This window comes from Chinchilla lanigera, unplaced genomic scaffold (assembly GCF_000276665.1).
Source record: "Chinchilla lanigera isolate Chin_1 unplaced genomic scaffold, ChiLan1.0 scaffold00025, whole genome shotgun sequence".
Lineage (NCBI taxonomy): Eukaryota > Metazoa > Chordata > Mammalia > Rodentia > Chinchillidae > Chinchilla > Chinchilla lanigera.
The window spans coordinates 9,650,184-9,667,348 of NW_004955426.1; the positions used below are offsets into that span (position 1 = coordinate 9,650,184).

At 32.8% G+C, this 17,165-nt stretch overlaps 1 protein-coding gene across 1 annotated transcript in view; it reads right to left on the reverse strand.

Moving 5' to 3' along the window:
* Window positions 1-2,234: 2,234 nt before the first annotated feature.
* Window positions 2,235-17,165, reverse strand: part of Cdh12 (cadherin 12, type 2 (N-cadherin 2)) — a 958,345-nt gene continuing 943,414 nt past the window's right edge. The window contains exons 11-14 of the mRNA XM_005386141.1: window positions 12,579-12,700; window positions 9,334-9,451; window positions 5,955-6,206; window positions 2,235-3,566 (exon numbers count right to left, since the gene is read on the reverse strand). Of these exons, the coding sequence (XP_005386198.1) occupies window positions 3,067-3,566; window positions 5,955-6,206; window positions 9,334-9,451; window positions 12,579-12,700 (992 nt within the window). The 3' untranslated portion in view covers window positions 2,235-3,066. The remainder of the gene's footprint in view (window positions 3,567-5,954; window positions 6,207-9,333; window positions 9,452-12,578; window positions 12,701-17,165) is intronic.

Here is a 17,165-nt window from a genome sequence, read left to right on the forward strand (position 1 = left end):
TCTTCTTTGACCGTAAAGGTAATGTTTTTAAATGTATGATTAACATATGTGTTACCTGTACAAATATACTTCTACAAAGGAAAACATTCAAACCAATGAGAAAATTATGATTTAATAATATTAGTAGTCAAAACTACCTACATAAATTCTCAATAATTTTTATATTGCTAATATTTGAATAAAGGGTAATGATTTTATTTTAACTAAAATATATGCCAAACATTACAAGTATTGAAATATCAAGCTTAGTGATTTACTTAGTATAAAAGATATCCCATACTTCCAATGTATGAGCATTAAATAGCTTTTCTTACCAACATAAACTTTGCAGATTCCCATTGTACCTAAAGTATTTCCAAGTAGTTTTTCATCATATATTTTTTTCCTTTTGTTTTTATAAATAAATTGCTGTTTGTACAGACAATTGCTCCTAATGCCTATATGGTTGCATTGGAATGAATTCACATGCTGAAACCCTAATTTCGAGTACCTCAAAATGTGACTGTATTTGGAGCCAGAGCATTTACGGAGGTAAGTTCCAAAGAAGTCATATTCATAGGCCCTCATCTCACATGACTGCTGTCCTCCAAGAAGGGAAATACGGAAACAAACTAGCACAGAAGGAGAACGTGTGAAAACAGTCAAACTGGGCCTCCTGCAAGCCCACGAGAATGGCCCTCATTTGGCCCCTCCATCCGTGATAGTTTGTTATGATAACTCTAGCAAAAATATATAGCAGCATTGAAAAAGTAAAGATGGAGACACTGAAGAAATGATTTTTGTACTGAAAGTAAGGTCTGCAGATTTCACATTTTTGCTTAGCATCAGACATGCAGTTTGAAACAATCCCCCAGTTTATCTGCACGTCATCCCAGGCTTTGTTGAATGACTGCGTGTAAAGGCAGTTACACTCCCTAGCAGAATGCAGCATGAAGTGAAATGGCTTCTGCCAAGAATCATTTTGTTTGTAGGAAGTGATCTTGCATATCAACCTTCTTCAGGAGGTTATTCTTCCTTCCCGAGAGAGCCTTGCTGCTTGGGGAAAACCAGAGAGCGCCATTGCTTTTCTCCTTGATACGAACTTTTAAAAATTTTTTTATGTAAGTAGTTTATAAAACATATTATACTGAAAACTGCTTAAACTTCATGGATATCATAATGCAGTTTCCATGGATGAAGCAAAAGTAATGCTGGGGAATGGAATAGAGAAAAATAAATTCAATAGTCATTCCTGATAGGAAGGACAGGAGAGTATGCAAAGGGATAACAGCAAAAAAAAAAAAAAAAAAAAAAGAGGAGAAATGCAGATTCCCATGGACACTCTGCCACCACATCCACCCCAGTCTGATAATTTGAAAATAAGCATTTGTGAAAGAATAATGCTGAACAGACATTGCCTACGTGATACATATTTCAACTCTATTTTCTCATGTGTAAAGTTTTACTGCCACAACCTTGCAGGTTAAATACTTTCATAGATATTTTATAAGTATAGCAACTGACTCTATCTTTTGCAAGGACTTGTAAGAAAATTTATTCTTTTCTTATAGCATCAGTATTTCAGTAGCTATTTATATAGTCATATTACTGAGAAAATATATTACTTTATGATTAGTTCATCTCTGTTGTGTTATGTCCAGCTTTACTGAAAATCTACTTGAAAGTAAAGTGAATATGAATTACTAACAGACACCTAAAATCTAATATTTCTCAGAAGCTTACATGAAACTGAAAAGTTTGTTTAACCCAAGAGATGTAACAGATCACGTTTATGGGAATTCTTGCAGATAAAACAGGAAAGAGGTAATGCTGAGCTCAGAGTTAAGAACTGTGTGTTTACAAGATGAAATATATGTTAGTAAAGTAAATGGGTCAGCTGCCTGATTTTGCATTTTGTGCCTTTTAGGCTTTAGTCATTGGTTTTAACTTTCTGACGTCCTTGATTTTTCATTTGGTAAGAAATAAGTGATGCAGATTTTTTGGTATGTTATAGATCTAGACCATGCTACTTGATGTGTATTTTATTTATACTGTTCATCAGAGAGTCCCTAGGTTGCAGGAAATGCTAAGAAGCTGCGTAATAAACTTTTCTTCCCATGTTGAAACAAAATACAGGTTTTCTTTAAAAATTTTTCATACAAACACAAGCTGAAATCTTTTCTATGAAGACAAAATGATTTGGTGATTTTTAAAACCAAGTTTCACACACCAGTATAGTATTAAACAAAGCCATTATTTATTTTACTGTGGAATTTGAGCCCTGAGGCCTCTCTTTATAAAGAGGCACTTTTTAGTTTATACTTTTAACTGTTTAGTTTTTGGGAAAAAAGTAATATTTTAATTAATTAACATCTTTAACATGAACTAATGTGAAGACCAATCATTGCCCTCATAACTCATTACTTACATGCTGAATTTGATCTTTTCACATTGATTTCAGTTTTCTGAAAGTGTAAGAAAAGCAAATGTGTCAGGCATACAGTTGAAAAGGGAAAAGCCTTTTAATCATATGAAGAGAGAGTTCAAGAAGTGTTCTTTATTTCTAAAAAGGAATGAGAAAAGTCGGCGTGTTGCTATTGCTCCTGTACATAGAGATGGTGTCTTTGTTTTATTCCTCTTTATCTCTGAATCCTGCAGTGCCATCACAGCAGAGTGTAGTGTCCACCACTTTAAATGATAAGAGTTTCAATAGGCACTTTAGTGGAATTAAGAAAAATCTAACACTCTTCCACTGTGATGCCACAGAGCTATCTTCATTCTAGGTTGTCACGTCAATAAATTGTACATAATAGGCCTGAGCTTGTCTCAGTGTGTTTCTGAAATAACAAAGCAAAACAAAGCAACTCTATATTATAAGATTTATCTTGTGTTGGCAGAATAAACCAAAATTGACAAACTGACAATATAACTATAGCAACTTGCTAGAAACCAGATAATGAAAGGAATCTTGTCCTACAAAGCTTGTTTGTGTATGTGTGTGTGTGTGTGTACAGGTGTGTGAGTCCTAGTTGTGTTTTCTTGTTGTTAAAAATGTCTCCCTCAGTTGTGTTAGCCTTCACCTCACCCCTAAGTGACTTTATCAGGGTTATAGTTTTCTTCTTCTCCAAACATGTCCGCCAAGACTTTAAAGCGTGGTCCCCAGTCGGCCAGATAATCATAGTCCTGGTCAGCATCTGTGGTGAGAGAGTCAATGGAGCTGAGGGACTCTGCCACGGACCCATTTCCTTCATAGGCATATGTGGCCAAGGAGTCATATGGTGGTGCAGTTGGGTCCATGTCATTTTCCTGTAGCCTTTGATTAATGAAATCCCTTATGTCTGTGTTATCTTCCACTGGTGGCCTCTGACGTGGTAAACAGAGAGAGTCTGGTTTAATATCCCTGCGAATTTTGTTCTCTTCAATCACCTTTGGATTTCGCAGAGCCCCGATGTCAAAGGCCTGGGTGTCTTCCTCCCCACCGCCTTCATCATCATAGTGGATAACGTTGTCTCTGATGTCTTCCTTGGAGGTCATCAGGGTGTCTTTCTTCTTCTGTCTTCTCAGCGCTACATACAGCACAACTATGGCTAGAACAAGATAAAAGAGAAATTTGATCACAGAATGTAGACAGGTCATTCTATGTCACCATAAGTAAAGATGCGCCGGTGCTTGCTTAATTGCTTTAATAACGTACTGTTATTTTCAAACTCAGCGTAATGTAATGGATGAGATTATGTCTTTGCTGATTTTTTTATTGTCTAAAGTTAGCTTCATTTGGTGCTGTAAAAAAAAATCAGTAAAATTATCTACACTATCATGTTTATCCTTATATTGCCATATACTCTACATGAAAAATAATGCTTTATGAAAAGAGAAAATGATGGCTCTAACCATACACAACCATAAAAATTGATATAATAAAAAATGAACATTATGGATTGTAAGTACAACAGAAATGTCATCGATAGCTAATTTTCCAATTGTATTATTTCTCAATTGCATATTGGAAATTTGTATTTTTAATGAAATAATCCAAATCTTCTTTGAGACAATGAGTTTTAAAAGGAATATATTAGAAGGAGGAAGAAAAAAATGAAGAAAGAGAAGAAAGGAGGAAAGAAGGAAAAAAATGTAGAATATAAGGGCCACTGTTTAATAAATCATGTGAAATAAGATCTCTGATTGTTGTGTATTCCCTATCAAAATTTTGTTTAACTTCATGGAACAAGGTAATATTTTGAAATAATTGATACATTTTCATTGCATTAATGTATTTTTTCTTAGTCGACTCAGTGCTGTCCATTAAATTGGTGGGCTTTCTTTCCCATTTTTCAATGCTGCCATTCACTGCAGGAAGGAGATGAAAATGGAAAGCCTAAAGTACTCTGCGTTTGGTCAAAAAAGTGAGGGAATAGACAAATTTTACAGTGGATTCCATAGCAAGATAAAAAATGATAAAAATCAGTACTGTGCACAAGGAATTCAAAACACCTGCAATGGTTTGGTGTGCTCCGGACGCTTGGCTTACTGAGGGGCATGAGTGGGCTACAGCTGCCGGTACATGGACATGATGAGCTCAACGACTGCCTGATGCAGCAGGTGAAGGGCCCGTAAGCCAAAGCACAGCACCCGGAATTTGCCCAGTCTTGTTACATTTGTATGGAACTGTTGAGGGTTGATTTAGCTCCAAGAGAAAAGAGGCAAATGGGTGCAGGACATTGATTTGAAGCTATACACCCAAATCAAGTACAGCTGCAGATGTACAGATGTTATTTTCACTATGTCATTTTGAAGGTTAAAGTGTCAACCAAAAACAGATGCTAAGGATAATGTATTATAAATTATAAGGATATCAGAAATACTTTATTGTGTACTCCAAAGATATTGGTGTGGGATTAATACCTACACCACACAAAATGGACTAGAATTTATTGTTCAAGTCAGTAGGAGTCTGGCTCTGGGTGTTCTCCACAAATAATTATGTAATACTGTATTCCATGCTTCTCTCTCTAGTATTTGTTTTTAAAATTTTGTTTTCCATCCTAGAGATAAAGTCAGGTGTTAATAGGTGTCAGAATGTTTTTGGCTACATAGTGAGTGTGCATATATAAATGACACCACAACACTCCGTTGCATATTTGCTGTAATCTGATTTTAAAGGAAAGATTGGCAAAATGCACCATGTGAGCGTAGCAGTGAAATGTGAGTGATGGAAGAGCTGAGCAGAGTTGCTGAGAGATGGAAACACCTCAACCAGCTCTACATTCACTCGCAGAGATGTTGCAGAGTACACTGACTTCAATCCTTTTTCTCTGAGGTGCATCTAGATATTTTAGTCTGCTCTATTCTGTTAGAGGAGAATAGTAAGGATTCTGATGTGAGATGTGAGAAAAGCAGAACTCCTTCTGGCTGGCAGTTTAAGCAGGACAACAACAAATTGAGGTAAAAAAATACATTGTATTTTTTCCTGTTTTTATTCCTTTTTTATGGGACTGAAATTTTGAAATATTGTTCATGTATGATATAATCATGTAACAGACAATCATGTGTAGTAGACAGCAGTGATTACTGATACATAAAATAAATGGAGAAACAGTTCTAAGTGAAAATTTATGATAGGAATTTCATTGTGTCAAAGGCCAAAATTTTGAAATTTCCTCAGGGCTTATTTGAACATATTCTACATTTAATAATGGTATTCATGAGTTACAAAATAGAAAATTAATTGCAGAAAATTAAGTTTAATTCAATAAATTTAGATAATCTTGTATTTAGATGAGATAAGTCAGTGAAGAATGTTTATTTATATGGTAAATTGAGGAAAGAGATAGGAGAGAAAAGTAGGGAAACTAGAGAGATTGAGAGAGAGAGAGAGAGATTGAGAGAGAGAGAAAGAGATTGAGAGAGAGAGAAAGAGAGAGAGAGAGAGAGAGAGAGAGAGAGAGAGAAAAGAGAAGAGAAATAGTTAAACCAACCTAAAAGTATAACAATGCATAGAAGGATTGCGATCAAAGCCCCAGTGCTAAGTCCTACAGGCAGAAAAATTGCTTCCACATTACAAGACAGAATGGTACCATCAGAGTCACATCTACAAACTCTGATGGTCATTGTGTTTGTGCTGCTCTGGACCGGGTAACTGCTGTCTTCTATTACCACAGGCAGGAAATACAGCTCTTGTTGCCTGCGGCTGTATCCATTTCTTCTGGTTTCAATTCCAGCTGTGTTGTCTACAAAACATGACATTTATGGTGACATGGTTAATACACGCATCACTTCAACTCTTAAAGTTGGTATCTGCTAAGCAGTAGGAAGTTCTTCAGTTGGCAAAATGAATCATATTTTGATGATTTCTTTTAACTTTATGAAAGACATCAAACTATAATAAAATGTAATTAAAATATACTTTGGGAAAAGAAAAATCATTAATCTTGTGTGGTGAAAGAAATAAATTTTTTTTTGAGAAAGAATATATGATGATTTTAAACACAAGAAGCTATTAGACTGCTTTATATTTTTCTGCTGTCATAGACTCTTTGAGGAAAAAAATACTTTTTCAATGTCCTCAGATGTGTTACTGGAGGAATAACAAAGCATGAATATGTAAAACATTTTACATAAAAGCCTATTTTTAAAAATATATTAAAAATCAGTTGACTTAGTTTATCCAGTCTGTAATGTTATATATATATATATGTTGTTTTTAATATACTGAATATATATTTTTCCATATCCACAAATTCTACAACAGAATATTATCTTTGCAAAGAGAAGATATATAAAGTAAATATTTGTAAAGAAAATGTGTGCAAAACATATACATATTTTTGTCTTTATTCCCTAAACAGTAAAGTATAACAATTATTTATATAACATTTACAGAACATATCATGGTAAAGTAACTTAAAAATAATATAAAGTGTATAGCATCATCTTCATGAATTATATGCAAAATAACTTTTTATATAAGGGACATGGGCATCTATAGATTTGGGTATCTATGGATGGCAGGGAGTCCTGTTATCAAGCGCTCTTAAATAGTAAAAAAGGATTGCATATGCATTTATGTAGACTTTTATGTGTTTTCACTTTTGTACAACAGCAAAAGTAAGGAACATGGAAAGAATGATCTTGTATGTTAAAAACATGAACTTTCATTAAAATTTATAAGCACCGTGAGTTATAACACTTACTATATTAATGTGATGGCACTAAGGTAATGACAAAATTCACTTTAATTTTAACTCAATCAACAATGATATAAATTTGTTATAATGTAAGACTATACATTCTATCTTTATATAAATTCAATCAATATTCCTATTGAAAGTAACAGGTGTTTTATTTTATTCATAACACAATTTTATTTCTTGAGCCAATTAAAGTAATTCCTAGAAACAATTCCTATTTTATAAATACATAGCATGTAGTTTATTATAACCATGCACAATTAGCAATTAGGAATAATTTTAAAAATTAGAAAAATATATTACTCAGGACAATATGGGTTAGTATTTCAGTCATGTTCTATTATTCTACTTGTAGACTCCAAACTGAACAACCTGAATTTAGGTACTTTCTCTACATTCACAGCAAAAGAAAGTACCTTGTTGTGAAAACAATATGTAACAGGATTGGAATTTGCTTTGTAAGGATAATGTGCTATTGTTACAGACAGGATGTTTTCTAATTCAGACGCAAGAGACTGCGGTTTTCTCTATTAGATTCACTGAGAGTAAACTCAGGATGACAGAAGAGATGGAAAAATCGGGGCTAATTGAAGTAATGTTGAAATCTTCAACACTTCATTGTTAAACATTTGGTGCTGAAGGAAAGGAACAGAAATTAAATTTGCAACCTGAGTGCAAATGAAGAACAGAAATCCTGATGTGTCCATGTTTAGAAAAAGATAGAGACTTGGTATTTTTTTTCTTTTTTGAAACGAAAACAAAGCCTTATTTTTCAGTTTATTTTCAGTGTATTATTTATTGAGAACTGATAAATGAAATTTATTAGGCAGCTAGATATATGGTCACATCAGTCAATAAAAAGAAGTATCAAATATCTCCTACAAGTATATCTTTATTGGAAGATCTACATCAGGTTAATCATGAAAATATGAGTCACAGAGCACAGTGTTTTCTGAGTAAACTAAAAATTTATTAAAACTGTAGACTTTCACTACCCAACATTATGAAATCAGTCATTTCAATTCTTATTTTATAATAAAATAAATTTATTTTATAATAAAATAAATTTTATAGAATACAGAAGTTTAGAGTAGATAAAATACACCTAGTCACAAAACTAATGCAGTCAGGACAACTAACTCATACTTAATGGACCACAGATAAACCTTTGATAGGCAGTCCGAACATTACAATGACTCAGTTTATGATTCCAGAGGCATGATGAGACACCACTCTTTCACTTTTAGTAGAATACTTAAGAGTTTACACGAGTATTCAATACTGTACTATAAAATAGGATTTGTATTAAAGCTTTTGCTCATCTTTAGGTTACTGTAAGTGTTCTGAGCACAGTTAAGATAGAGTAAGTGGTGACATTCGGTAGGTTACATATATTAAATATGTTTTCACTTTAAGATACTTTCAAATTTTTGATGAGTTTTTAGATACAAAGCTTACTCACAGAGTAGGAAGCATCTGTATTTCTAAGGAGGCACTATTACGTTAGGTAGTGGTTTTAATGGAAACAAATTTAACAGCCTTAGAAATATTATTAAAAATGATGGTAGTAAGCATAAAAAAAGTGTGTGGGTAAACATAACGGCAGAAGTATCTGCTAAACTTATTATAACTGCTGCTTATTTTGAGCATTTTGTTAAAGCATATTAATATATAATTTTAACACAAATACTACGAAGTTGACATTACCTAGTATAAGTGTGCACGCTGAGAGTCTGCTGGTTAGGTGCGATGGAATGAACCCACAGTCCATCATCCTTGTTATAACACCCACATTCCCAACCTCTACTCAACCATGTGTTATTCAAATAAAACCGTTTCTATACTGTTATCTACTTGTGTTTACAAGTAACTTACATGTAGGACAAATAATATATTTAAAATGGAAAACACTCAATTTCCCAGATAATTTATATTCTTGACTCATGAAGAGGTAGTCTACTTTTATAGTGAAAGTTTGCTAGTTTACTGAAAACAATCTATATGGGCTAAATATTTGAAATACTGCAGAAAATTTTTGGACTTCTCATGCAGGGTTTTCCATACTTTATGAAATGGAGTGCTATTAGGAGAAGCACTCATTCCTAGTGTCTGTACCCTCGGAAGAAGCTACAGGATAAGAGGTTAATCTTTACGTGGTGATACTTACTCCTGAAATCACGGACTGTAAAATTTGGTTTGATGGCAGCCTCAGGTGATAATCTAAAAGAGAATTGCTGCCCAGCGGGTGAGAGATCTCGGTCTGCGGCACTGACTATCTGAATTATCTGAAACAGTGTTGAGATTAAACCTGTAGTCAGTCGTCAGTTTCAAAGGGAACTTACAACAATGGGCTAATAAATTTATTTAATGAAACATGCAAGTAGACAGAAATAAGCCTTTAGAATCACTATCAGCGGGCCAATTTTTTACACTTAATTTTTAGAAACAATTCTTTAAACATCTACTGGTAATAATGGCAGGTACAGTTACAGGACATAGTTTCATTTTAAATCAATATTTGCATACCAGAAAAGCTTACCAGCATTGAAAATTCTCACTAATAAGCAAAACAAAAATAAAATGTACTTGCTTGCCTTTAAAATTAGATGAAATAAAAGGTTTCTACCCTAAAAATGAAAATGCTTACTGGAAACAAAATATCTGATTACTTAAAAGTCCTTGCAATAGCAAAATTTTACACCAGTTATGTTTGTGGGAATGAGTTTTATTTTTATAAATGAATAAAGTAATGAGAAACAAAAGCCACAAAAATATATGCCATTTTGATTTCATGTTAATTTTTCTTATTCACTGGGAAGAAAAATTGTTTCTGCAGGTTTTAAAACAATCAAAACTAGGTTTCTTTTTTCAGAATATTTCCTAACTTGCTGCCATACATTGTGTATCTTGCAGTTAAAATCTGGGTACTTCAAGATGATACCTGTAAAAATGTGGAAACAAGTTAACTTACAGCCAAACTATGAAATTTATATCTCACTGTACAGATAAGTACATGAGAATGTCATTATATCATTTTATATTTTTGTTTTTTGAAACTCACCATCTTGTCTGCTTACCCTCTTGAGCACAAATACATTTTTAAATCATAATAGTCAATAACTTTGTGTCAAATAGCTTTCCCAAAGCTGGGGAAATGAGAAGACTATGTGCTGTCCAGAGGGTTAAGTTCTGGGAATAAATTAGAATTTTCTGAAGGAAGATAGATTTCAAGTATGGTGGCCTGGCCCCAGGGCATGAATTACACATCATGTGATCTTGGAATGATGCCATTAAATGTGATTCCTTTACTACTTTCTGTTTTGATCTGTAGTTGTCATCCAGTGTCATCACTATGGTCCACATCCCCATCTAGCTGTGCACATGCAACAGTGTATAAATGATACACAGATAAATGTGATAGAAAGCTATCATTGGGAAATTGAGTATCAGTGCAATATTAGTAATTTGAAAATTAAAAATTAATTGGTCCTTTACTATGAATTTCAATTCCTTGTCTTACTATGAATTAGTTACACAGAACTTATTTATCCTATAAAATTGTCAATGGTCACACTGTCACATTTCTGCATTAAAGACCATATCATGAAATGTGGTAATTTAGTCAAAAAAATCATTTTACAGATCCACTAAAACTTCACCTTTTCTTCACTTAGGCCGTTTTTTCAGATCACACTATTTCACTGATACAGTTTCTGCATGTTATTTAGGAATCAATATCAGATTGTCCAATTTTTGTTTTGTTTTCTTACTATGACTAGTAAGCAGTATTTAGCATCAAAGCTTATGAAGGCTATAACTTCTAAAAATATATTTTAAGATTCTGTAAAGCATAGAGACTAACACTTACCTGGAAGCATTACTTGAATGTTTCTACCCTAAGAAAAAAATCTCCCATGCAAATCTTCCCAGATCTACATGGCACCGTCTGTCTTCCTACTCTTTCTCTCCTTTTCTGATAGACACACACATGCACATTCAAGAGTCTGTATTATCTATTTCTCTAAGAAATAGATAATTCCTATGCATACCTCTGATTCCAGAGGCATGATGAGACATAAACTAAAAATGTGCAACCCAAGGGCTAATTTAGGATTATCCCTCATGCACAGGTGTCGTCTGGTGGAACACACAACACTCAAAAGATACTTGTTAGACTACAGTCTCCGCATGTAACAAACTCAGGTTCATTTCTAGTAACTTCCACATTTCCCAATCCTTCAATTTATTCGAGAAAACTATGGGATTAAACAGGGCTCTTTTCCCAAAGTGTTTCATTTAGATTATTATAAGATTTTGATTTATCTGAAATTATTAATACCCCCAATTTCCTGAAAGATAAAAGACTGGCATTACTTTTTTAACTTTTTGTGGTAGGGCATATGCTCAGCACATACATTTATGGCACTGTCAGTGTGGTTAGTATGAGTGAGAACATTTGTTTTCAGGTTTGTAACTTTTAATTTAACAGCTATGGAGATAGTGAATAGCACAGGTGTAAATATTTTACTAAGGAGAGTTAGGCACACAAACTAGAAATAAATAATAAAAGAGATTAAAGAGTGCACTTTTGAACAAAAGTGTAGTTGAAAACATTAATATTTGTTCTATTCAAATTTAACACTTTCACATTTACTCAAATAAGTGGTTATGCTACTTAATATATAGTAAACCAGAGCACATCAAAACATTCTTGTATTAGAATTAGGTATATAGTATTAGATTAATCATACTCTTGTTTTATGATATACTCTTCTCATATACAGGTTTGATTCTCATTATGCTATTCATTCAGCCTTTCAAAGAAGTATAGGAGGAAAGAAGAAACCTCCTATCCACCATGACTCTAGAAACCTAGGACTTTTACAATGACTTTTATTAACAACTTGGTCCTCCTTTGTAAGATCTCCACACTGTCTTCAACAAAAAATGACTTCATGAACACAATTCAAAGCATATTTAAAATAGCTTAGATATTCTCAATACAAATAAAAAAAAAAACCTTTATATCCCTCCTCAATATGCTTAGAGCCTTGTGTGAGCAAAGTAGGAAAAAAATACGGACAAAGACACCCTAAAGTTCTGCTTCTTGAATTCATAGTCACAAGTTCTTCAGAAATTCCACAATAATAGAGTAGGAAAGCCCCACAGAATCAACAATTCTAGATCTCGAATGATCCAAAGAACTTTGATTATGCAACCAAGACTTCCTGCCCTTAATATGTATGCATCTGCCGTTAAATAATGTTTGATATTTTATGTGGCTTACTTCATAAACACTTTTGATCCAGAAAAATAAATACAGTATAGGTAGATGTACTGACGTCGGGATTTACAAGTTAACGCACACATGATAAATCTTTAGATACTTGAGTCAACAATTTGCGAAGATACCTGTCCTGGTTTGGCATTTTCACACACCACTGTCTCATATGGCACAGATATTTCTGGAGGAAATTCATTGACATCCAAGACATTAATCAGTATGTTGACTTTGCTGGTTAATAATGGGTTACCTGTTAAAAACATAAAAGGATAAATGATAATCAGATTTTGATTCTTCAATAAATATTATATATTTCTAATTACCCTTCACAAATGAAAAATATCTTTACTATTATAGGAAATTGTGAGAGATAAGATGACAAAAGTATAACAGTGTGAATATTTGAGGCTTTGATGTTTGCTGTCCAAAAATTAACAGAGCATAGTACAAAATTTCATCACTGAAACCCACCACCAGATTAAGACTAACCACTAAAACTGAGAAGGCATCCTAGCAGGGCCTGATAGGATGAGTTAACCATCTTACCAAGGTTAGTTCACACAGTCTTCACTAATAGCTTTATTTTTCTCTCTACATAGAGTGTTCTATGTCATGTCAATATAATAGAAACTACTGTCTGGAAGATCCTACTTGTTTAAATGGTTCCTTCAAAATGAATCTTCTTAGAAGTTTCCTCTTGAGAAAATGAATGATTAGGAGACTGAAAGGGAGAGGGCTTTTGATAAGTGAAACTTAGGAAAATCGATGTCAGGTAGCAGACTCAGGAATGGATCAGAGGAAGCTAGTATAGACTTTGAAATTACGTGCTGATGATAGGAAGGGAAAGAATAATGAATAATTGCTGACAGCATCAAAAAAAGTACCACGTGACCATGTGTCTGCCCAAAGTCCTTTTACAGGTTTTTGCCCCAGAATAATGACTTAGTAACTTCGCCCCTGTCGTTTATTGAAGACTAGGAGTTACATAATAAGTTCACTAGAGAACAGTATAACTCATATTTTAATTTATTTAATCTAATATTTTACCTTATAAGTTTTTACACACGGATAAATTTTGGAAGATGCTATTCAGATTATGGAGGCTGAAGAACGGGGAGTTAAAATGCAAATCCAAGAACATGAAAAAGCAAAAACCAGTTATTCCTATATACTTTCTCTATTGATTGGCTTCTGTTATGCCATGGGAGATTCAAAATAGTCATTTAAACTTCTGGAAAGCTTTGAAGAATGCAAACTAAAATCTTACTGAATGAGTCTGACAAGCCTAAAAAATCTTGTCTTTGGGATTCATCGAAAATGAAAGGAAAGCCCTCTAATCAGAGGCTTAAGAAATGTTTATACATTAAAATATGATACAGTGAAATCCATCACTGTACACAGTAGTGACTCAGATAACCTAAAGTGAGAATGAGAGGTATGTTTTGTACCATGGGAGATAACTATGGAAGCTATCTTGATAATACTGAGGAATGATTTTGATAATTCACACTACTTAAAACATATTATTCAAACAGCATTATCTCATTTGATATAAAATTAGATTTCATAAACTTAATTTTATAAATTAATTTCTGTTACTCATTATATAACTCATTTATTTGATACAAAACACGGTATTTATAGAGCACTTCATAAGTTAGTTGTACATAATAGCATAGTCTTTCACAAAATGTTCAATACATTTTGGTATACATTATTGCAGTCAATGCTAGTATTTTGTGAAGATTAACTAAAACTACCATTTTTAGTGGTACTTATAATTTATATAGTGTAAAATATAGATAAAATGAAAAAACTTGATTACACTAGGTTCAGTTTTCTAAAGAAATGGGAAATTAACAACAGTGCTAAAACTGATGCCTAACCCCAGTGTGGCGACCCATGCCTATAATCCAAGCACTCAGGAAAGGTGAGGCAGAAGGATGGCCATGAGTTCAAGGCCAGCTTGGGCTACCTAGTGAGACCAAGGCCAGACTGAGCTATACAGCAAGATCCTATTCAAAAAATTAACTTTAAGTTAATTTAAAAAATAAAACCAATGCCTAATTCTTCATAGTGCTTGCAAAGAACCAGTGTTCTAATAGAGTGCATAGATGAACGCAGAGTTCCTAGTAAGTATGTTCCAGACAATATTAGTATCACCATTATTTTAGCATCACCATTATTTATGTGGAACTCTGCAGAGAGGGGAAGTGTAATCTTTCCAAGATGTCAAAGTTCCGTGTGAAAAAGTTAAGTTTAAAATACAGGCATTTGGGCTTCTCACTCCATGCTTTTGAACTCCATTACATATGACTAGAAAAACCACATTGACATTCATAGAACTATTTTTATAAAGACAACTAATTCATTTTATAAATGAGATTTTAAAAATATACATGAGTAACAAAAATTCTGCCTTTGAATGATGAGAGAATGAACTTCTGTTTTCAATTTTATGTGATAATGAGCTATAAGTTCTAAAGCCCCGTGAAGACCAAATTTTCTCTCTTATTTTTCTCAAGAAAAATAAGATTATGTATGTGAGTACATAACATTGGTATATGAATGGAATATGTTCACAGGAAAAGTATTTTCTTTCACAACTCTGTTTATCTTAGTAATTTGCCTTTAAAATATAAAGAAGGTTATGAAAATGAATTTAAGCCTTTTTTCCTTAAAAATTTTTCTTTTGCTCATTTTAACCTATTTATTCACTTCAAACATATTTTGAACATCTGACTCCACGAGTAAATTGTTATAAAAAATATCATCAGTAGTGTAATATCTCATTATTGATAGCTTTAAGGGATGCATTAAGCAGTGTAAATGAGACCAATCTTTGCTGTGTGAAACTGTACCATGCCTTGTAAGATACCTCTATTTATGAAAAGTTAAGTAAATATTCAATCAAGGACAGAGGAAAAATAATAACAACATATTCATGTTGCTGGAAACGAGTAACAGTTTCATGGTTTAATTATGGCATTTTCTCTTCTTTACATATTGAAAAATTCTCCATAATTTAAGGTGTAAAAATATCACTCTGTATTTCTCAATGCCAGTTAAGGTAACAACAATGTCTCTACTTGAATACTGAACTCAGATCTCATGGAATTTTTGTGTTAGTGTGCAATTCACTGGAGTAATGTGACATTCTTTCACATAATATATAATTAATTAAATTGCCTCTTAAAAGTAATGATCTAGTTTCTTTCTGTCTCATTTAATCTATACTGAATCTGTACCTTACCTATGAAATTGGTTTACCTTTGATTTAGCATATATATCTTGATCAAATTATTTGACAAAACACAATATAGAATTTAGTTATTATTGAATATAAAGCAATTACATTTAGTAAATATTAAGTAAGCAAAAACTTAATCAATTAATTAAATTCTTAAAAGTCAAATCTTTTCCTTCCAGTCATTTTTAATCTGTATTTTACATTTAATGTGTTAATACCTTCTTATTCCCATAGATAATCAAAAAAAATTCTATATTTCTTTCCCATGTTTCAAAAAATGATCTGTTTAATCTGTTCCTTATCCTGATGATAGCTTAACTCTTACAGTACTATGAGTGAATTTGAGTTAGAACTGCCTTATTATTTAATTTTACAGGTCAGCTTTTACTAAAGAATACTGCAAATTAGCAAAATTAGAAATGAAGGAAAGTACATAAGTTCACATCACAAGTGAAATAAAATATGATGAGGAGTTATGGTAGATATGTCTATGCCAAAAATTGTCAACTAAGTGGACAAATTCTTATAAAGATATGGATTATAAAAATAAGTATTTTATCTGAAATGTAGAAGAAAATTTAGATATAGTAAAAAAAACCTCCACTACAAGAAAAGCCACATCTCAATGACTTCGCTGGAGAATTCTATTAAATATTTAAATGACAAAAATATTAATTTTCCACAACCATTTTTAGAAAATAAATGAAGCACTCACCCTTACTTTTACGTCTTGGTTACAAAGTCAATCAAAAATTTCACAAGAAAGCTAGAGAATAGCTAAGTATATTTTATAAACATGGACACAAAAATTACTTATGATATTAATACAATTCTTTCAGTATATTGCAAAGACCATACTCAGTGACCCAAGGGGAGCTAGCCCAAATATGCTAACCTGGTTTAACATACAAGAGAAATATCTTGTAGGAAAATAAAGAAAAATAAATGATATGGCCATTTTAATCAGTTCAGAATTAGCATTTGGCAAATCCTACATCTATTCATGCTCAAGTCTCTCAAGAAATAATAAACCGAAGGCAACTTGTTTGACTCAGCAAAGTGCATCTCTAGGAAACTGAAAACAAACACCACGGTGAAAAGTAAAATTTTTTGTCTTCGATGTTGTACCTGGGACAAGAATGTTTCCATATCTAACCCTGCATTTTGATGTTTCTCTGATTGCAATCTGACTAAAACAGTTTTTCTGAAAGAAGATACCCAGGTAGAAAGGCATCCCTCCTAGATAAATCCTTTTGAAATTGACCCAAATTCAGTGATAATTTGTTTTACAAAAAGAAGTAAATAAATCTGGAGATGAGAAATATTGAATATTGAAAATATTGAAAATATACTCAAGAGGGCCGGAGATATAGCTCAGCTTCATCAGCACCTGACTGGCAAGCACAAGGTCCTGAGTTCGATTCCTGGTACCAAATATATATATATATATATATATATATATATA